The sequence below is a fragment of the Macrobrachium rosenbergii genome, chromosome 15 (genome assembly GCF_040412425.1).
Source record: "Macrobrachium rosenbergii isolate ZJJX-2024 chromosome 15, ASM4041242v1, whole genome shotgun sequence".
In the NCBI taxonomy this organism is placed as follows: domain Eukaryota; kingdom Metazoa; phylum Arthropoda; class Malacostraca; order Decapoda; family Palaemonidae; genus Macrobrachium; species Macrobrachium rosenbergii.
The window spans coordinates 52,809,298-52,831,797 of record NC_089755.1 but is presented as its reverse complement, the minus strand read 5'-3'; the positions used below and the strand labels follow the sequence as shown (position 1 = coordinate 52,831,797).

Genomic DNA, 22,500 nt, shown 5'->3' with positions numbered 1-22,500 from the left:
AAGTCTTTATAAAGTACATATGTGTGATTTAGTGGATATTTTATATTTCGACCGATTTCACCAGTTATTTATGCGCACTGTTGTGGAGATAATGTGAGTAAGTTTCTGTAGAACGTTTTATAGCGTGAATGACTTGTACTTTCAACTTTTACCAGTTTTTATACACGCCCATGACCATAATTTAATTAACGCCTGTATGCGGAAGCCTATCAGTCAGTCATTCAGAAGCTTGCCTTTTTTTTTATATTTTTTTGTAAGAGGGTCCCATTATCTTGTTTTGTAACAAGTTTTTATAATTAGCCTTTAATTAGATTTTCTTTTAATAGTGATCACCTTTAATGTTAAAACGATGTTAAATTTTTTTTTTATTCTGGGTAGGTAGCTGTTTTCGTAACTGTTAAACACGTCTGGTTTTCGTCCGCAAGTATCATTGTATTTTTACAACAAAAAGTTATGTTTGATCCTGTAACTAAATAAATGTCTTATTCCTGGGAGGCTTATTCGTACTACCAATTTTTCCCTCAACCCGATTTTTATCTGAAAGAATTTTTTTTTTTTTTTTTCTTTTATCCATTTTTCTTCCTATGCAAAGTTTCTTGGTTGTATTGTGTAGTACGTAAGTTTCTTACTTAGTATGTATTGCGGTCACTTTTTTTTTTTTTTTTTTTTTTTACTGAAATTTTATGCACTGCAATGCGGTTGATTTTTCCAATGAAAAAATTATGTAACAGTGTGGGTTGATTATTTGTTGACTCGGTTAGTTTTTCCCTTGTAATGTAACCAGGTATGTTTCCCTATGAGTAGGTTTTTTTTATTATTATTTATTGAAATTAGATTTATTTCAATTTTGTATGCAGGCTTCTCCTGTGGAAATTTTTTTCATTGTATAACCGTTCTTCTTTTTTTCGAAAGTTTTGCTATTTGGCTATTTGTTCGGTTTTCCTGTCTTTGTATTGCTTGAGAAATAGTAAAATACAAAATTAGAATCTTTATATGTTTTACGGGCATTTTTATGCATATTGCTCTCCATTCAAAATGTAAAGATTGTACTTTCAAGACTTGAGGGCTAACGTATTATCATCTTTAATACGTAGTAGTATTTGTAGCAGTAATCGACTCCTCGCTGCTGGGAGAACGGACGCTGGTGACCGGTACCATACATGTACATACGCTACCGGGGTCTAAGCGATGACAGGCAGGGCAGCCGATCGAGACTACAGAGTGTACCCCAAAGCCAAATCAAAGTCCTTCAAAAGAAGGCATCGTGCTTACCTCGTATAAATAGGAAAAAAGCACGTTAAAAGAAGTATTTGTAGCAGTAATAGAGAATGGAGGTGGCGGTTTCCTTTAGATATATTGAAGAAGTAGCAAACAGCAGTTAATTGACATGCAAGTAAATGAATTAAAAGAATTAGAGATACGTGCTCTGTTCCCTTTATGGTCATAGAGCGATGTAATCACATCACTGCATCGTTTACTTGTGTATTTTATCGCTCTTATTATATTGTCCATTCTCACTCGACTTGATTTGGGGCGGGGGTTGGGGGGGAGGGGGTAAGGTCATCTTAGGGGCGTAATGAGCAATTAGGAGAGACTGAAAGAAGCCTGAGATGTTTTGTTGAAACAGCATTCATGATGAATAGCGAACTCTTGGGAGCTCTCTCTCTCTCTCTCTCTCTCTCTCTCTCTCTCTCTCTCTCTCTCTCAAGGGACAGGGAATGTCTTTGTTCACTCCTTGCACGCTGTCCGAGTAGGGAAGTTGGTATGAGGTGGTTATTGTGCTGTCAGGGGTTTTTGTAGCTCTGTGTGAAGAGACAGAAATGTGCGCGTTACCATGCAATTGAAAACGTTGTGTGGAGAGAGGCAGAAAAAAAAAATATAGTCATATCTTTATGCAAATTGTTGACTTGGGTAATGCAAAGGAAATATAGTCATATCTTCGGCAATGCAAAGGAAATGTAGTCATATCTTTATTCAAATTGTTGACTTGGGCAATGCAAAGGAAATATAGTCATATCTTTATTCAAGTGGTTGACTTGGGTAACGAAAAGGCCCGCGATCAAACGACCCTTTGTGGGCTGGTGTAGCAATAAGCCGACAGAAAGTATATATGCTTATCACCGTAACTTGAATACCCAAGGGGAGGCTCCTGCTGAAAGTTACCTTCCTGGTGAGATGAAACGGCTCGTTGGTACGCACCGTAGACACGCTCTCTCTCTCTCTCTCTCTCTCTCTCTCTCTCTCTCTCTCTCTCTCTCAAGAAATCGTTAGGTCACCCGATAAATTGGGTGTCCGGAGAATTCGTGGGTAGTTTCTTAGAAGCGCAGGGACTGGAAAGGACACTGGTTTGTTACGTAAAAGAGAGAGAGAGAGAGAGAGAGAGAGAGAGAGAGAGAGAGAGAGAGAACGACGTTGTGGGTGAGCCACGGCATAGGAACGCCGGCGTAGTAACTTATAAAGGCTACTAAGGGGAGGTGCATTGCTGTCTCTTTTAGATGGCAGATAAGCCGGATATATAAAGCCTTCGAGGAAAATGTGTATATCTTCTCAGAACGCTGTGGCTGAAAATATATGGGGACTACTGCGCGTTAGTACTCGGCTTGATCACTAAAAATTATATGATGTTTTGGCTTTATTGACATTGATATCTCTCTCTCTCTCTCTCTCTCTCTCTCTCTCTCTCTCAAGTCGTATACTTTTCCTGATTTCTCATATCATCAACTGTATAATATTTTGGCCTTAGCGACATTGATATCTCTCTCTCTCCCCTCTCTCTCTCTCTCTCTCTCTCTCTCTCTCTCTCTCTCTCTCTCTCTCTCTCTCTCTCTCTCTCTCTCTCAAGTCGTATACTTTTCCTGATTTCTCATCATCAACTGTATAATATTTTGGCCTTAGCGACATTGATCTCTCTCTCTCTCTCTCTCTCTCTCTCTCTCTCTCTCTCTCTCTCTCTCTCTCTCTCTCAAGTCGTATACTTTTCCTGATTTCTCATCATCAACTGTATAATATTTTGGCCTTAGCGACATTGATCTCTCTCTCTCTCTCTCTCTCTCTCTCTCTCTCTCTCTCTCTCTCTCTCTCTCTCTCTCGTAAGTCGTATACTTTTCCTGATTTCTCATATCATCAACTGTATAATATTTTGGCTTTAACGACATTGATCTCTCTCTCTCTCTCTCTCTCTCTCTCTCTCTCTCTCTCTCTCTCTCTCTCTCGTAAGTCGTATACTTTTCCTGATTTCTCATATCAACTTTATCTTGTGAACTTAATATTTCGATTTATATATTTTCCCTATTCGGGTGTTCCAGTGCTCGGAAATGCAGTAATTTATTTAAACCCTTTAGGATGTATCTGGTGGTAGCAACTTGGTCGTAAATTTACACAGTAGTTTAGTCCATCGTGATGTTGATTCTGTTACCATATTAGGAAAACTTGACCTAGAGGCCATTCGGTTAGTATTCTTAAATTAAAAGAGAGAGAGAGAGAGAGAGGTCATGGAGGGGGCGAGTATGTAATAAATGCCTGTTGATTGAACTCTCAACTTTTCATGTGTGTAGTATTTTTAATGTTTCTCGCTGAAGGCCTTGACATTCTGATGAAGGCAATAAAAAAAAATGTCCATTCACTTGAGGCCTCTAATCAAGGTTTGGATTAGCCAAGTGCATCGCTCTGTCCAGTGTGATATTAGCAAGAACTAAGAGTTGTATCTGCTCATATTCATTTTATATTTGTTAAAGCATGAACAGGTGACGTCATTTCATCATACTAAAGCATGCCTGAGTACGCCTAGTATGTAAGTGTCGCTGCTTTTCATAAGTTTGATAAATTGCAATATAAAAAAAGGGTTTTCACGTTATCTGAAAAGAAATACTACTACAAAATACTGTACCAAATAAAAATAAAACCTGGAAAAAACAAAGAAGCAAACCATATACAAAAAGTAAGATAAACATCAAATTGAAGTCATTGAAGTCTTTGTGTATATGATGTTACTATTTCTGTTTCCATGCACGTGTTTGCATTCCTTAATCTTTGGGTGCCAGTTACAGATGAATAATAAGTTGTCAAAACGTTCCGTATGAAGGTTTGCAGTAAGCCACACTTGCATACAAAGCATGGTTGACTGTATAAGGCGTGTTGGTACAAGATATGAATCCATGCCATGTGATAAAATTAGAATTCTTTGAACGTAGAGCATAACTTTCGTAAAGATTCTGCAGGGCTGTGGTAGGTTAGTCCAGGCTAGAACACTGCCCTAAAATGGAAGACTGCAATATCTGCAAAAATACAGAAGTGAGGAAAATGGTAGATACTGCAGTCTTCCCTTCCCCTACTACTGATTTTGCAGGTACTGCAAATGGGACCCCCTAAACACTCGTGGAAAGCATTGAAGAATCATTCTGAAACTGCAGTAACTTGTGTATTAGTGTTTCACGAGCCCAATGGGTGGCATATCTCAATTTAGAAAGTTTTGCAGATACTGCAGTTTTCCATTTTAGGGCAGAATAGTAGAGATTACTTTTGAAGATCTGACGATTGAAAGGAACTTGATTGGATTGTAGGTTGTTTACAATTCAATAAGATGATCCACTTTACAAGCGATAAGAGGGGCTTAGCATTGTCACAGAATGCAACTTCTCAGACGCATTCATGATCGGTTGTAAAATTCCGAATGATGTCGATTTTATCCTGTTCTCCTTCGGTTTATGCGTTTTTTAAGACTGCAGCTGATTACTTGGAAGAACCCAAATAAAAGCAAAAACAACGCATTAAATTGTGTTTAGACGATGTGTAGATGCAAAGCACCTTAACTACATTGTACCAATCCTTTAATAGCAAAAAAAAAAAAAAAAACATGCAAAATAAAAAAAAATTGCATGATGTGAACAATCATGAAATATATGTTAAAAATGCAAAATTTTAGGAAAAAAACATTTTGCATAATGTGATTAAACATAAAATATACCGTATGTTAGTTGAAAAAGTAAAAACCTAAGAATTCTAAGTCAAGTCGAAAGGAGAAAGCCTGTAAAAATTCCTAGTTCATCAAAAAAAAAGTGCATAGGCGCGAGATGGCGGGAGAAGAAAAATTATTATAGAAAAAAGCCAGTTGATAAATCCACACGAAAGAGGCAAATTTCACAAGTACCAATCGGGATCCTCACATCCTCATTCCTTGTATAGGACGTCCAGGATCGTTACGAATAACAAATTTGGTGCTAAGGGCTGCCGATGACAGGCGTCAAGAAGAGGAACGCCTGCCCAAGTGGTGGTTAAGCCTCAGAGGGGCGCAGTGGAATGGCCCCTACTTTGTTCTCCGCCCCGGTCGGTAATTGACCCTCTCTTAGCTAATAGGGGACCCGTATTATCTATACGAGACGCCGAGATGGATGACCTGAAATTGGTCCGTCGGAGGGGCGGCTTTGAGCTATGCGTGGTTTTAAGTTTACTTGATCATTATAATTTGGCTCCGCGGTTTCGTGGCAACTTTTAGCAGCTGAGTTTTTGGTGGTTCAGCTGCTAGGGGTGGGTACGTTACCCTACATTGAAAGTGGTCTGTTTTTTTTATGGTGTGTCCTTTAGAAGCCGTTCAGTCGAATAGAGTGGAAGAACAGAAATGTGAAGGATATGGAAAACAGAAAGCGTGAGAAGTAAAGAATAAAACAGACGCTATGAGATGGAAAACTGAAATAAAAATGCATCTCAAAACAAAATTAAAACGGAAGTAGAAAAACCATGGAAAAAATTAAAGGCAAGACTGAAAAACATGCAGGGCCAAGAGAAAAACCATGACAATAGAAAGAGAAAAATACAGTAACAGGAAAGAGGGGAAAATAGAAAACCATAACATTGAGAAAATAAAAATAAATGGCATGATGCCAAAAAAAAAAAAAAAAAAAAAAAAGATAAAGGTCACGACAGGGAAAATACAACCCAAAACCTCCAATCGCAGGATCTCAATCGTGGTCTAAGTCATAGGCGATGGTGGAGTTTTGTCATCTTGTTCGTTGGATTTTCTCCCCCTCTCCGCGAATATTAAACGCACAGGAGTATTTTTGTTAGATAATCTTTTTTTATTCAGTGTTTTTGTAAATTTTTTGTTCCTTTTGGTCTCCCGGGTTCCTCAACCATGCTGGGTGATAATGAGATTCACGATGTTGTTTATATTGGCAGTGGAAGATAATGGTCTCTGTGATGATAATTTTATTCATTCCTTCTCATGTTTAATCCTTAACTTAGTTTTATGGTATCTTTTAAGTAAGGAAGTGTTCATTTAGTCCCTGACCGTATGCGTATAGTATACATATTTATGCAAATTTGTGTACTTTGTATGTCCCTTGTTACCAATTTTTCGATTTATTCATGGACTCTTGTTTGTGTTTGTTTAATTTCTCATGAATTTACACAATTAGAATATTTATATTTCGCAAATGTTTACTTCTGTGTGCTTTTAGCTTATTATTTATCTCATTTTTCACTTATTTGTTATATTTGTATTTGCGGATTTTTATATTAAAAAAATTTATTTATGAATTAGAATATTCTTCTTCGCAAGATTTGCGATATCCTGTAGTTTTCGCTCCAGTCCCGAGTCGAGACTCATACTTACCTCCTGCAGCAAAACATTACTTCGTACTCTTATTCATATTTAGTTAACCGAATACTTCATGCATTGTTGCTTTCTCGACAAACGCAAGTCGGGGTTACATCGTGAGACCTCCTAGAACCTCAGCCATTTTTGGAGGGACGTGGGCGGGACTGCATGCTGCGCGGAGTGCCTGGAGAATTCGACAGACTTCTTACGGTGAAATTCGGGACACATTCTGCCGATTTCTTAAGGTGAAATTCGGGAAAATTCAGCCGATTTTTTAGGGTGAAATTCGGGAAAATTCAGCCAATTTCTTAGGGTGAAATTCGGGAAAATTCAGCGGATTTCTTAGGGTGAAATTCGGGAAAATTCAGCGGATTTCTTAAGGTGAAATTCGGGAAACATTCAGCGGATTCTTAGGGTGAAATTAGGGAAAATTCAGAGGATTCTTAGGGTGAAATTCGGAAAATTCAATGGATTTCTTAGGGTGAAATTCGGGAAAATTCAGCGGATTTCTTAGGGTGAAATTCGGGAAAATTCAGCGGATTTCTTACGGTGAAATTCGGGAAAATTCAATGGACTTCTTAGGGTGAAATTCGGGAAACATTCAGCGGATTTCTTACGGTGAAATTCGGGAAACATTCAGCGGATTTCTTACGGTGAAATTCGGGAAACATTCAGCGGATTTCTTACGGTGAAATTCGGGAAACATTCAGCGGATTTCTTACGGTGAAATTCGGGAAAACTCGACGGTTTGCTTACGGTGAAATTCGGGAAACATTCAGCGGATTTCTTAGGGCCATATTCGAGAAAATTCAATGGATTTCCTACGGTGGAATTCGGGAAAATTAAATGGATTTCTTACGGTAAAATTCGGGAACCATTCGGCGGATTTCTTGCGGTGAAATTCGGGAAAACTCGACGGTTTGCTTACGGTGAAATTCAGGAAATTCAATGGATTGCTTGCGGTGAGATTCGGGAAAATTCAGCGGGTTTCTTGAGGTGAAATTCGGGAAAATTGAGGGGCTTGCTTATGGTGAAATTCGGGAAAATTAAGTGGCTTGCTTATGGTGAAATTCGGGAAAATTAAGTAGCTTGCTTATGGTGAAATTCGCGAAAATGTAATGGATTGCTTACGGTTAAATTCGGGATAATTCAATGGATTGCTTACGTCGAAATTCGGGAAAACTCAATGGATTACTTAGGTGAAATTCGGGAAAACTCAGTGGATTGCTTACGGTGAAATTCGGGAAAGCTCAACGGATGTTTTACTGAGGAATTGAGGAAAATTCAACAGAAGGGATACAGAGAAAGTCGACGGAATTGATTTCACTGGTCATGCAGAAGTTGGAGAAAATTCAACAAACTGCCTACGAAGAAATTCGGGAAAATAAAACTTATTGATTAGGGAAAATTTGGCAAAGTTTTACAAACTGCTGACGCCAAATTTAGGAAAATTCCACTCATTGTTAGTGTAGGAGTTAGGTAAATTCAATAGATATATATATATATATATATATATATATATATATATATATATATATGTATATATATATATATATATATATATATATATATATATATATATATATATATATATATATGGAGACATTAAGGAAAATTCAAAATATCGCTAATAGATAAATTCAGAAAAATAAAATCTTTTTCACAACAAAATTTAACAATGTTTAGAGAGAAATACAGGAAACTTTAGTTTGCTTAAAAAAGAGAAATTCTGCAAAAATCGGCATATCATTTATGAAAAAAAATCCGATGCATTCAACAAATTGCTAACGCGAGGAAGTTTCAACAGATTGCTTTTGGAGAAATTCGGGAAAATTAAAGATTGCTTAGGCAGAAATTCAGAAAAATTATACAGCTTGCGGACAGGGAAATTCAGGGAAAACCAACAATTTCCCAAAAATTAAATGAGGTTGAATATATTGCTGATGGAGAAATTCAGGAAAATGTAACAGATTGCTCAGGCATAAAATTTGGAAAAAGTTCAAGAGATTGCTTTCGGAAAAACATCTCGGAGGATTCAGCTGGTTACTTTCGGAGTAATTTGGCAAAATTCATCAGATTACTTCCTCAGAAATTTTGGAAAAATCAACAGATTGCTCAAGGAATGTACAGCTGATATTGTCTCTCTTTATGTACTGCAAGGCTTTTTGCCTTTAAATAGTGAGTCAAAGATTTTTTTTTCTGTTTACTGTCAGGCTTGTTGCCTTTAAATAGTGTGAGTCAAAGAACATTTTTTCTTTTATTTGCTGTCAGGCTTTTTGCCTGTAAATAATGTGAGTCAAAGAACATATTTTCTTTTATTTGCTGTCAGGCTTTTTGCCTGTAAATAATGTGAGTCAAAGAACATTTTTTCTTTCATTTGCTGTCAGGCTTTTTGCCTTTAAATAATGAGTCAAAGAATATTTTTTCTTTTATTTGCTGTCAGGCTTTTGCCTGTAAATAATGTGAGTCAAAGAACATTTTTCTTTTATTTGCTGTCAGGCTTTTGCCTTTAAATAATGAGTCAAAGAATATTTTTTCTTTTATTTGCTGTCAGGCTTTTGCCTGTAAATAATGTGAGTCAAAGAACATTTTTTCTTTTATTTGCTGTCAGGCTTTTTGCCTTTAAATAATGAGTCAAAGAATATTTTTTCTTTTATTTGCTGTCAGGCTTTTTGCCTTTAAATAATGTGAGTCAAAGAACATTTTTTCTTTTATTTGCTGTCAGGCTTTTTGCCTTTAAATAATGAGTCAAAGAATATTTTTTCTTTTATTTGCTGTCAGGCTTTTGCCTATAAATAATGTGTGTCAAAGAACATTTTTTCTTTTATTTGCTGTCAGGCTTTTTGCCTTTAAATAATGAGTCAAAGAATATTTTTTTTTGCTGTTTACTGTCAGGCATTTTGCCTTTAAACAGTGAGTCAAAAAACATGTATTTTTCCTTCCACCGCTATTAATGCCACCAGCGTTGCGACTTGGGTGCGGCGCCTGCATGTCGTGAAGGAATGTTTTTGTGGAAAGTGGTGGATGTTACAAAGCAATGAAACTGTGAAGCTTGGAAGTTCTTGTAGTTGATTTTTACATTCCTTGTTCCTGTAATGAAGCGGAGTAGTCCGGTTGTTTACTACTACTAATAGAGTTACGAAAGTATATGTTTGTTGTAAAGATAAAATTACTGTTGTCGCTAGACTGATGCAAGTAACTTCCTGGTAAGACCTCTTACTCCGCTGTTGTTAAAGTAACAACCACCAGCGTAACAACAGTGATAATATATAACAAATAACCGTTCATTTTTTAAATGGTATCCATGATTTGTTGATTGTCGTCGGGTGTTGCTTTGTCAAAGCCTCTGAGATTAAGGCCGTTTACGTCACAGATATGATATAGTAAGGAAGTAGCAGTCTCCCCCCTCCCCCTGTACACAAAAGAACACAACACATATATATATATATATATATGTGTATATATATATATATATATATATATATATATATATATATATATATAATATTAACCACATGTCATTTTCCCTTTCTCGTGGGTTATGGCTGAGTGCAAAGTTACCGATCTCTAAAAGGATGAGAATGCTAGCCCTATGACTCTTTTTACCCTGACATTGACCCACCGTAGTTGACTGACCATCAGGGACTTCTCTCACTCTTTGGGATCGACCGCTAATCTGTGTCGGGTCAGGCGAAGATTTTGCTAGCTAGTAAATTTGGATCGAAGTTTTCAAGACTGTTAATTAATTAGAGAAAGAGAGAGAGAGAGGCCTCTAAAGGATTACCTAAATTGAAAGGTAGTTTTGAAAAGTAAATGCTTGATTATTCACGATGCCCGTATGATCATAGTAAAGTTGCGCATTACCTATTGGAGAGGATCGACACACTGTTGATGAGCTGCTGACAGCGTACGCGAAACGGCTCCTTCTGCGTACAAAACTTCGCTGGGGAGTCATCCATGGTTTCGCTATGAAAGGATGAATAGGAAGACCAATGCCTCGCATTCTCACAGCAACCTCCATATCAATGATATAGCTTACAGGGGAATTCTAGATTGTGCAATACACATACAAATGCCTGTGTGTGTTAGCGAGAGTGCCAGCGCGCTTGAAGAAGCCTCAGGAACGTAGGGAATCGGTGGATCTATTTACCACTCGATAACGCCACGCATTGGAGAATCCGTCTCGGCTGCGTATAGCCGCCAACGCTTCTACTCGCTAGCACAAGGAAGGAATGGCGGTTGTTATATAACTGATCTACAGGCATTTATCTTCTTGACGTTTATATTCGCGTCACGTCATGCTGATTTTGATTTATCGGGGAGACAGAGTGCCGTGGCGTGTTTTCCTTCTTTTCTGTGTGTGATTTCCTTTTCGACTTTTGCTTCGTTTGGGATGGGAAGGATACCTGTTGCTATTTGTAGCTTTTCTTTCATGTTATTTACTTTGCTATTATTGTTTTGTAGTTAGAATAACTCTCTACTTTCACGGGAGCATTTTATTCCTCTCCCCGTTTGACAGTTGGGCAATCCTCCCCCTACAAGAATTTTTGATGCCAGAAATTGTGAGGTGGCAAGATGTTGCAGTGCTATAGTACGTAAACTATATTAAATTCCATTCACTAGTTCCCTCGAGTGTCGACTTTTATTGTTAATCATGGCTATAAACACACACACACACACACACACACACACACACACACACATATAAATAAAGACAAAATCCACGAAGGAAAGAGAAACAAGGGAGTGATGCGAGGCCTTTCGACTTGACGTCCTTTACTCTGCTAAGTAGAGGACGACAAGTCGAAAGGCCTCGCAGCAATCTATTGTTTCTCTTTCCTTCTTGGATTTGTCTTTATTTATATATTCATCACGTTCCATATTTTCGTGATTTAGTTACACACACACACACACACATATATATATATATTATATATTATATATTATATTGTGATTGTGTGTGTGTTTATGTAAGTCAGTGCGCACAATAAAACTCTTTTATTTTAACTAGGAATGAAAGACTACAAATTCTACGGAACGAAACCGGCTTGCGGCTGCTATGTACAATAATAATTCCTTTATTTTAAGCAGAATAATATATATCTTTATACAACAAAATCATCATACATACATACATACATACATACACACGATATTTGTTGTGTAAAGATGTATATTTTTCTGGTTAGAACAAAGGACATTTTTCTGGTTAGAACAAAGGACATTTTTCTGGTTAGAACAAAGGACATCATTACTGCACAAAGCGGCCGCAAGCCGGTTTCGTTCCGTAGAATTTGTAGTGTGGCGGATTTCTGCTTCGACTAACCTGTGAGCTGTGTTGCTTTTTCGTCACGGGCGGTGCTAACACAAAGGCTTGGCCCGTTCAGTAGACGTCGTTGTTAACTGGGGTTCTTCTTGGAAGAAACTTTTGGAGTTGCGATGCTTCACGCTGGTACTCGTATTTAGAATGGGATGGTTGTCTACGCCTTTTGACTTTGTGTTTTTTTTTTTTTTATCAGCTTTTTACACTTTTGTGTTTACTCTGTCTCTTGTCTGCTGTTTGTTTGACTGATTTAAGCATGTTCGTGTTTTTATGCTTTCACCTTTTTTTTATATATATATAACTTATTCAGAAAATATGCACATGAATTATTGCCGTATCTTTGTCCCTATTGTTCTAACTTACTAACCTTATTATTATTATTATTATTATTATTATTATTATTATTATTATTATTATTATTATTATTATTATTATTATTATTATTAGAGGATATCTGCTTTAAAGTTCTGTCTGTTTGGTATCTTTAAGAGTATTTCTTATTGTAAGTTCCGAGATTTTACCCTGGAATTTGACGCTGTTGCCAACACTTACGTGAACGGGGTAAATGGAAAGGCTAAGAGAGCAGTAAATAAACAGCTTCATTGTTCTTTCATTCAAACTAATTCAACTAATGGCCCGTTGAATTTATATAACCTAAAATGACGTACAAGACTGAATCTATAATATGACGACTATAAAGAAAACGTCTAAAAAGTACCAGGTTGGTGTGGAAGGTCACGAACTTATTTACTGATTATGTAGTGGGGGATAGACTGTGGCAAAGGATGGTTACTCAAGTAAGATACAGTTGAGGTTCTGTTAATACATCACGAAAAAGGTAGTATGCCTTCGCTTCGGTGACGTTATATTTCCAAGGTCGGTTATATATCAGCGGCGCGCCGTTGAGCTTTAAGTGAAGGTGGCGTCGGGCTTAGTTATTTATTTATCTCTTTTTCCCTTCGTCGGTCTGTTTGTTTCTTCCCTCCAGTCAACAGGGTCAGAGTGTATTGGAAGCAGTCATATCCTCATGGTCTTTGAATGGGCGTTGGGGAAAGGTCTTGTATTGCAGGCGTCAAGCACTCGTCGAAAGTTTCAGTAGTTCTACCAGTGTGATGCTGGTATTTGCCCATAGTTCTAGGAATCTCTTCGACCAGTGTGTTACTAGCTCTCTCTCTCTCTCTCTCCTCTCTCTTTCCCTCTTTTTACTATCCATTGTATCTCCACAGTAATAAAATTGTTTTGTTTCCTCTAAGGCCTATATGTGTATATTATATATATACACATATAGGTATATACATATATATATGTGTATAAATATATATATGTGTATATATATTAATAAGGTATAGGGGAATATATATATATATATATAATATATATATATATATAGGGGATATATATATATATTATATATATATATATATATATACAGTATTATATGATCTTATTCAGTAATTGATATATTCCAGTCTTCCTCTCTTGAAAGATAACTCTAATTCTTTGGCAGCGAAGTTCTCAACAAGTTTTACCCACCCAGCTTTCATCCTTCCTTCTGGTGTGACGAATCTGTAGCGTGATCCCATAAATGGAGAAGTCAGTCTCGGCTTGTTCAATAGACCGAACAAGCTCTTCTTTTGAGTTCTTCTCTCTCTCTCTCTCTCTCTCTCTCTCTCTCTCTCTCTCTCTCTCTCTCGTCATGCAATGGCCTCCCTAGTGCGTACTGCTCGTAAGGGGTGGGGGGGTCTTAATCCTCTATTATCATGGGCAAGGCGTCAAGACCAGGTCTTACTCCTTTGAAATCGCCCTAGTCATTTTTAGCAGAAGTTTTTCGTTGCACGAGTCGGTAGAGTTCTCGGCTAGCACTCTGCTAGGCCCGAGTTCGAGTCTCCGGCCGGCCAGTGAAGAATTAGAGGAATTTATTTCAGGTGATAGAAATTCATTTCTCGCTATAATGTGGTTCGGATTCCACAATAAGCTGTAGGTCCCGTTGCTAGGTAACCAGTTGGTTCTTAGCCACGTAAAATAAGTTTAATCCTTCGGGCCAGCCTTAGGGGAGCTGTTAATCAGCTCAGTGGTCTGGTTAAACTAAGGCATACTTAACTTTTAGCAGAACCTGTTCCATTGTTTTGGATTCATTCCGCCTAATTGTTTAATCCTGCCTTTATTTTATTTTGTTTTCTGTCTGGGAAGCGTGTACTCGTTCATCCTAGCCTAAAGAAGGCGAGAGGCCTAATCCTTCCACTTGCCATCCAACTACACCAATTCCATCTATCTATCCCCCCTCCCCTACAACCCCTCCCCTCTCCCAACAACCCCCTCATATCTAAGGTTGTTCCTCGGGGTCTGTTCCCATACCTGTTCTTTTCCTTCCCATTGAGCGCCGGCTTTACCCATTGTGCCTCTTCTGTTCAAGTTTTGCTGAAGGGTCAGTTCACCGTCATTCTTTTCCATCCTCCTCTCAGCCTCCTGCCGTTGATCGCACTCGATCTCCGATAGACCTTTCGTCTTGCATCAACTCTAGGCTCTCGTGATGGCAGCCGGTAACGCGATCACCTTCGGTGTCTCCAAGACGAAAGGCCCTACTGCTGACTTCTGCGTCTCCTCTCTTCCAACTCTTGGTTAGTTTTCTGCAAAAGAAAACTATTGTGCCGGCTTTTGTCTGTCCGTCCGCACTTTTTCTGTCCGCTCTCAGATCTTGAAAACTACTGAGGATAGAAGGGTGCAAATTGGTATGTTGGTCATCCACCCTCCAGTCATCAAACGTACCAAATTGCAGCCCTCTAGCCTCAGTAGTTTTTTTATTTTATTTAAAGTTAAAGTTAGTCATAATCGTGCTTCTGGCAACGATATAGGATAGGCCACCACCAGGCCGTGGTTAAAGTTTCGTGAGCCGCGGTTCATTCAGCATCATACCGAGACCACCGAAAGATAGATCTATTTTCGGTGGCCTTGAATACACGCTGTAGCGGCTGTACAGAAAAACTCGATTGCGCTAAAGAAACTTCGGCGCCTTTTTTACTTGTTTCTTATCGACGAAAATGCAAATGAACTATTTAGCTTCGTGTGGATCGTAGTAACAGTAATCGGCCCTGGTTGATAAAGCGTGCCGTTTAGATGTCGTAAGATCTTCATCTCTGCTGTTAATGTTATTAGCTCTTCCCTTTATGGAATATTACTAATTTACTGTGGGTGCTTCATCTCTTGTCTCCTCCCTTACCGGAATAAAGTAAGAGGCATTTCGTTTGGTCATTGTTCCTTATCTTTTACCTTATTAATGTTCCTTGCTAATGCCTTCACACCATATACTTATATATATATATATATATATATATATATATATATATATATATATATATATATATATATATATATATATATATATATATATATTGCATGATGTTGCTTTGTAATATGTATGTTTTTCCATAGTTTTGATATATTTACTCTTCTATTTATCTTGTGTTAAGTGTAATAATAATAATTATTGAAATATCGTATGTAGTGTAGTGTCAGATCTCAAGAGAGTTAGTGGTTTAGGTAATGTAACAGTGTAATTTAGAATTAATAATGTCTTTCTTGATAATGCGTAGTAGTGGGAGAGAGTGAAATTTGAGTTTTAGACCAGATGTAACAATTGCTGTTCCTTTCTGAAAACCAGCTCGGGTTTTTTGGTTTCTTTTTAAAACATGCCAGTCATAATTAGAGCGTGTAAACATTTCTGCTAAAGCTTTGTCTCATACGAGAAGATGATGAATGGTTTTGCAATGTTACATTTGTTCGATACGATTTTCTGGTAAAGGCTTGTACTTTTGAGAAATGCGAACAAGTGTTGTACTAAAGCACATGGCAATTGCGTCATGTTTAAGATTACATTGCTCTGATCATGTATGCCCTTTTGAGAGTAAGAGGACATGTCTCGATCGATTACGTCATGTATTGTCCCGATTGCGTTCAAAACATTTGGCTGGAAGTGACGTCGCCCTCCTTTTTCTAGAACCTTCTCTTGTATCTTGTTCCCAAAATACATTAATAACGTCATATGATTCTTTCATTTCATACTGGAATCCTCAGATTTATACATACTAATTTCAGAGACCGTTCTTATTGGCTCTCTCTCTCTCTCTCTCTCTCTCTCTCTCTCTCTCTCTCTCTCTCTCTCTCTCTCTCTCTCTCTCTCTCTCTTCTAAAGAGAGAAGTTATCAACATAGAATTTTTGTGGTCAATGGTGTTAATCTTAGCTTTTGAGATCTGATCATAGGAAAAATATGGCAACGGCACCCAATAAAAAAGTGTGTTTTGTGAATCTAAAGCAGCTGAAAGTGATTTTACAAAGGTTTTCATAAGCTTGTGTAAGGTAAAGTGAATTTTACTTATTATTACCGTGGTATAATGAGGTATATTACGGAAATTTTGCCTTAGTGAAATTATTATTGATAAATCTCTTGTTTATTTTGTGTGTTCTTGTGGTTGCAATCTCTTGATTTTTCACAGTTTATATACTGGTGATTTAACATTTATTTACTTAGCATTTTAAATATTTCTTGATAATTTAACATTGCATACTTGATTTAATTTTCATTTATTAAGATTTTCTTTTCAAATCTTGAGTAATTCTTGATAGTTTGAATTTTGCTTGATTAATTTAATTTCTTGATAAATTAAAGTTTTGTAATTTAGTTTTGTTGAATAATTTAACTCAAGAACTAATTGAATTTTTGTGTTGTTTTCAAGAAATAGTAAATTTTTCAGATTGTGAATTGTAGTTATAAATTTTGAATTTAAAAATAAATTTTTGTATTTAATGTTTTTAAAAAACTGTTTCATTTATTGACCACCAGTGAATAGGATTAATTGTGTGCATAAGGCAAAATGATAAACGTTTTGTTCCTTTAGTTTTACTGAAGTGAATTAAGACCGGGGAAACAGCTAAAGTTGTTTGATGGAGTGATGCCCTTTTACTCTAGTATATTTCTTGTTTAATTGTTGATACCTCACACTAGTCTTGATGAATTTATTTTGATTTTTCATATGATTAATGAGCTTTTTAAGGGATCACTGCTATCTTTAGAGTACTCAGCCATAATTTTTATTGTTATGAGAGTTCAGGTATCTGGCTGAAGTGAGGTAAATTTTTGGAATTCTGTGATTAGTTGTGTAATAACCAGGTATTTGGAATGCTTAGGACAATATATATATATATATATATATATATATATATATATATATATATATATATATATATATATTTATAATACATATATATGTAATGTATTGTATTTCCACAATAGTCCCTTGTATGAAGTATATAATAAGTCCTCACGTGAAATTAAAAGAAGGTGGTACCAAGACTTTCAAATTTTATTCCAAAGTCATCTTTGGATGACTGGAATACAGTTGAAAGTCTTGGTATATCCTTTTATTTTCACGTGAGGACTTTATAGATATGTACATATATACATACACTTACACATATGTAAGAGCCCCGACGCTGTCTCTTCCAAACACGTGTGTGTTCGTGTGTTCGTCGATCGTCATCATCGGAGTCGACAGGACAAAACAGGAGCGTCTCGTTTTCTTTCTCTACAGGAACGCGATTTCAACCATACAATATTTCCGTCTGTTTCTCCCTAAGCATTGTTGTCTTAACGTATGTACAATCACCACTACTTGCATTGCCATGCAAGCATTCTAATCATGTACTCATAATGTTCCAACGAATCTTCTGTATCAAACTGTGTGTATGTTTCTGTTTGTGAAGACGCCAAAGGTCTCTCCATTTCACATTTATTATGCTATTGCATTGTATCCATTAATGTGTCTTGAATCTCATGCAATTGGCCATATGTAGAATTTCCTGACCCTTCCACTGATGTATGTTTCATCACCGTATGTTAATCATGTCTCTTGATATCGCCATCTGTTTGTCTGCCGACAAACACAGATGTCTGAACCTTTTATGTCCGTTTTACCTGTCTGTGTGTAGACGCTACATTACCGCTCGCACGCGTCAATAACATCTTCCAAGATTCTGTACATTTATCTCAGTAAGGAACAACCAATAAACCAGTTAACACCCAGCCAGTATGTCGCTCATAACCCAGTCCTTACACATACACATACACACACACACACACATACATACATACATACATACATACATACATTTACACTCTTATTCTGCCGTTATTTTCCACACACGAACCTTTCTGTTCAGCGGAAACCGTCATAGCAGATGAAATACCGTACTTTTTGGCACGTTCCTTAGGAATGCTGAAGTATTGTTATGGATACCGCAATTGTTTTTGTTGCCTCTCGGGTTACCATTCCAATTACATCGAACACTGTCGGTCTCCTGCCAACTTCTCCAGCTGGAAATTCAGTCGCGCTATGAAACCCGTATGTCATCGCGGGCGCGGAGGATTGACGTAACCCTGTGGTTGTCTTTGGCATTCGAACCGATGCCTTACGGAGACCGTAGCTCGATGACGCATGACGGGCCGATTGGCGAACCGTAACACGGCAGACGGATCGAATGGCGGAACCGTATTTACCACAAGATATATTCCCCGTGGGGGGGGATACTGCCGTCAGTGCACCTCAGGGGGTGCACTGTAGGCATTACTCGAGGTCCTTTTAGGGACCGTATCTTAGGCCCCTAGCCGCCAACCCCTTTCATTCTTTTTTTTTTTTTTTTTACTGTACCTCCATTCATATTACCTTTCTTCCAACCTGCTGTCCACCCTCCCCTAACAGTTATTTCACAGTGCAATTGCGAGGATTTCCTTCTGTTACAACTTTAAAACCTTTTATTGTCAATTTCCGTTTCAGCGCTGAATGACCGCATGGGTCCCAGTGCTTGGCCTTTGGCCTAAACTATGTATTCCACTCCACCGCATGATGCTGGAGGAATGGCGTTTACGAAACGTGGCTTATTACGACCGTTGAGTTTTCCCCCGAGTTGTTTTATGCCACGTTAGATTATTGTTGTGGGTCATTGGCCTTATTTTTAAATGTGGTTGGAGTATGGTGTTTTGTGTATTTTAGTTCCTCGCTGGGTGAGCGGGTTCCGTTCTCAGCTACCACTCTGTTGGTCGCAAGTTCGAATCTCCGACCGGCCAGTGAAGAACGAGAGGAATTTGTTTCTGGTGATAGAAATTCATTTCTCGCTTTAATGTGGTTCGGATTCCACAATAAGCTGTAGGTCCCGTTGCTAGGTATCCAATTGGTTCTTAGCCACGTAAAAATAAATCTGATCCTTCGGGCCAGCCCTAGGAGAGCTGTTAATCAGCTCAGTGGTCTGGTTAAACTAAGATATACTTACTTTTGTGTATTCTTAACTAGTTTTTCGTTTTGTTTTGTTTTTCATTTCATAAATATAGCCCCTTGTCACATATGGAAGCTTTTTTGGGGAGATCACTGTAGATAGGTACGTACTGGATGATAATGAAATAACATTTAGTCAAGTTTTGCTGTGACTGATGTGGGCAGGCGAAAATCAATTAGTTTTACGTCTGGTATATATTTATATATATATGCATTTTGGATTAGTTGATGAAAGGAATACATAAATAGTGTTGCCCTCAGTTCTAGAAAAGACAGTCACGTGAAGGATTTTAATAACAGAGGTTAATTTTCATAAATATGATTTTATTATAAGTAATCATAAAAACTATGACATATAAAACAATATGCTATACAATAGGGTAGGTGTAAAAAATAACTTCGACTTGAGAAATAAAAACTAATGAGATGACTAGTGCACTCAACACATTTTGTAAGTTACGCAAGTGACCCGAATGCTCAGCGGTCCTGCGTAAGTTACGCCATATCTCTTGGCATTGCGAATGAGGGACAGACTGACTGGGCGCCTGTCGTCTGTGGTGAGAATGAATTCCACATGTGTTGGTACACTGATGAGGTAGTTCAACTTGCTCAGTATTATAGGGTGTAACTGAAGTGAATTCGAGTGAATTTAAGCTCAGGCATTTGCAGTTCTATACTCTTATCTGGTTGATCTCTGATACTTCTGCGAGCAGCGCAAAGAAACAAGAGGATAGAGAGAAAAAAAAAAAAAGATGAAGTCCGAATTCCCGGTTGGCTCGGCTCCGTCATGGTGGGTATATAGACGACGGCATTTTCCTTCTGTGTTCTCTCAAAATGGCGGGCACTGGCTCCTCTTCAAGATGGCGGATGCCTCGTTGTTTTCTGCTCGGAGGTTTTTGAGGTTGGGTTTGGTTCCTCTTTAAACATTCCAAGGAAAAACTGAAATTGGTTTCCGTAATGTTTCTGAAATTTCCGTCACGAAGTAAACGTGGAACTACTTATTATCCTTCCCAAATTATCAGACTGTAGCCTCTAGCGCTCCCCCTCCCCCCAACCCTCCCCTCCCTCCCTCCCCGCGGGGTAGGTTCTCTCCCCAAACGGCAGTCTCCGACGACCCGGAAGATAGGTAAAAAAAAAAAAAAAAAAAAAAAAAAAAAACCTGTTACGGAGACAGTTATCGTCGTCTTGATAAAGTAAGTCGATTTGTTTATCAGTAGCTTGTTTATCGCTGTAATTATGGCTGCGGCTCTTCCAAGGCTACTGCGTTATTGGCGGCCTAATCTACCCCTTTATCAGCGTTTGGTCATCGTCTCTGCCCTTTATCCTTCCTACTCTGATGGGCCGATTTACCGGAGCCGTTTTTGCCGTCGGTAATTTTCCGAGGTTCTTCCTTTTGCTCTTGATTCTCGAGGGTGGGGGGGGGGCGGTCTTGGTGATACAGACCAGGGGGTCCAAGCGCCCGGTCTCAAAAATGCAGAGGTTGCGGAAAACGCGGTTGTTCAAATCTGGTTCGACATTTTTCCGGAAACTCAAAGACTGACCAGCGGAAGGAAAGTCTACGTCTGGATTACTTTATTAAACTCGAATGATGGTCGAGGAAGTTTACAATTCCCGGTTTCGCAAAGTTTCTTGAGGTCGGAGGTGGATGTTATTCCAAGGAGGTTAGCCGAACAAACACTCGGAAAAAAAAGTTTTCTTTGTGATGTAGCCCGATGACTGTTCTTTCCTCTCTAGCACGCTTCAGCGAACTGCTCACTGTCGTCATCATGGATGAATATAAATAATGATGATGATGATGGTGGTGGCGGCGATGATGATTTCTTGGCTCGGATAAAGTAATGTCGGGATGATATATTTGCTTTCGGTTGCCGGCATGGTGTGGGTTTACAGTAGTAGCAGTAGTAGTAGTAGTAGTAGTAGTAGTAGTTTTAACCGCATGTGGGTTGCGGCTGTGTGGCGGCGGAGTGGGCCCGCGATAAGTTCATTCTGTTGCTGCGGCAGCTATACAGACTTTCCATGATGGCGCCCAGTTTGAAAGCCAAGAGTTGGACGTACTGGTCCTGCGAAAGAGAGAGAGAGAAAGACGAATATTAGTTGACTGAAGGGAAAAATTCTAACGGCAATATTGAAGATTCTTTGTAAAATGATGAAATTATGATTTATTGTCGGAGAATGCAAGTTAGGTTTGGGATATTTTAAGAATTTCACGAAAAGATAAGAAACTAATGTTGGTAGGCTTGAGATTAAATTTGGAGAAAAATGTTTGAGATAAACTAATTTTTTTTTTCAGTTTATTGAAAGATAGATAAGGATTAGATTGAACATATGTAACGTTATGAAAACTTTAAGGATTTGATAATGTTAATGTTATGCGGTGATAAAATTAAATTTGCTAAAAGTAAGGAAATCAATATTTTGCCGAATCAGAAGTTCGTCAAGTTAGGGGCCAACATTGTGGAAAAAAAAAAAAAAAATAGCGCCAGTTGATAGACGAAAGTAAAAACCAACCGGGATAAAATGAAATTGGGCGTTGAATGGGCATATAATCATAAAACATCGGAGCGGACGGTGGTAATGGTAAAATTGGTAATGATAAGGAGCCGTCAGGTAACTTCTGCTTTGTTTTTTTACGTAATATTCCTGATAATGAAAGTATCGGCTAATGGGGACATGTGTGGGGTTATGGGCTAAGTTCCCATTGATTCCCACAGTTAAGAAGATAAGTTCAATTAGAAATAAAACTTGGCGCGTCTTCTTTGTTCATCTCCAAAGTTAGATTGGGAAAGATAGTTTAAGCAAAGTTTTGGTTGGTTCTGGGAAAAGATAGTTTAAGCAAAGTTTTGCTTGGTTCTGGGAAAAGATAGTTTAAGCAAAGTTTTGCTTGGTTCTGGGAAAGACAGTTTAAGCAAAGTTTTGCTTGGTTCTGGGAAAGATAGTTTAAGCAAAGTTTTGCTTGGATCTGGGAAAAGATAGTTTAAGCAAAGTTTTTCTTGGTTCTGGGAAAGATAGCTTAAGCAAAGTTTTGCTTGGTTCTGGGAAAGACAGTTTAAGCAAAGTTTTCCTTGGTTCTGGGAAAGATAGCTTAAGCAAAGTTTTGCTTGGTAAATCCCTTCCAATTTAAATCCAGGACATTAAGTACTATTCATGACGGTAGTAATGTTTGCAGAAGTGGCGGTGGTGAGATAAAATTGATTATTACATACGAAAATAAATAGTTCTAAAGCGTCCGCGTCGAAGGGGTAACAGAGTCGAACTGGATCAC

At 38.0% G+C, this 22,500-nt stretch overlaps 2 protein-coding genes across 2 annotated transcripts in view; one reads left to right on the top strand and one right to left on the bottom strand.

Annotated features, from left to right (window-relative positions):
* LOC136846722 (nuclear pore complex protein Nup93-like) overlaps positions 1-22,500 on the top strand; it is a 342,318-nt gene that overhangs the window by 207,066 nt on the left and 112,752 nt on the right. The gene's annotated exons all lie outside the window — the stretch shown is intronic.
* LOC136846718 (uncharacterized) overlaps positions 19,546-22,500 on the bottom strand; it is a 4,446-nt gene continuing 1,491 nt past the window's right edge. The window contains exon 3 of the mRNA XM_067117828.1: positions 19,546-21,298. Within this exon, the coding sequence (XP_066973929.1) occupies positions 21,167-21,298 (132 nt within the window). The 3' untranslated portion in view covers positions 19,546-21,166. The remainder of the gene's footprint in view (positions 21,299-22,500) is intronic.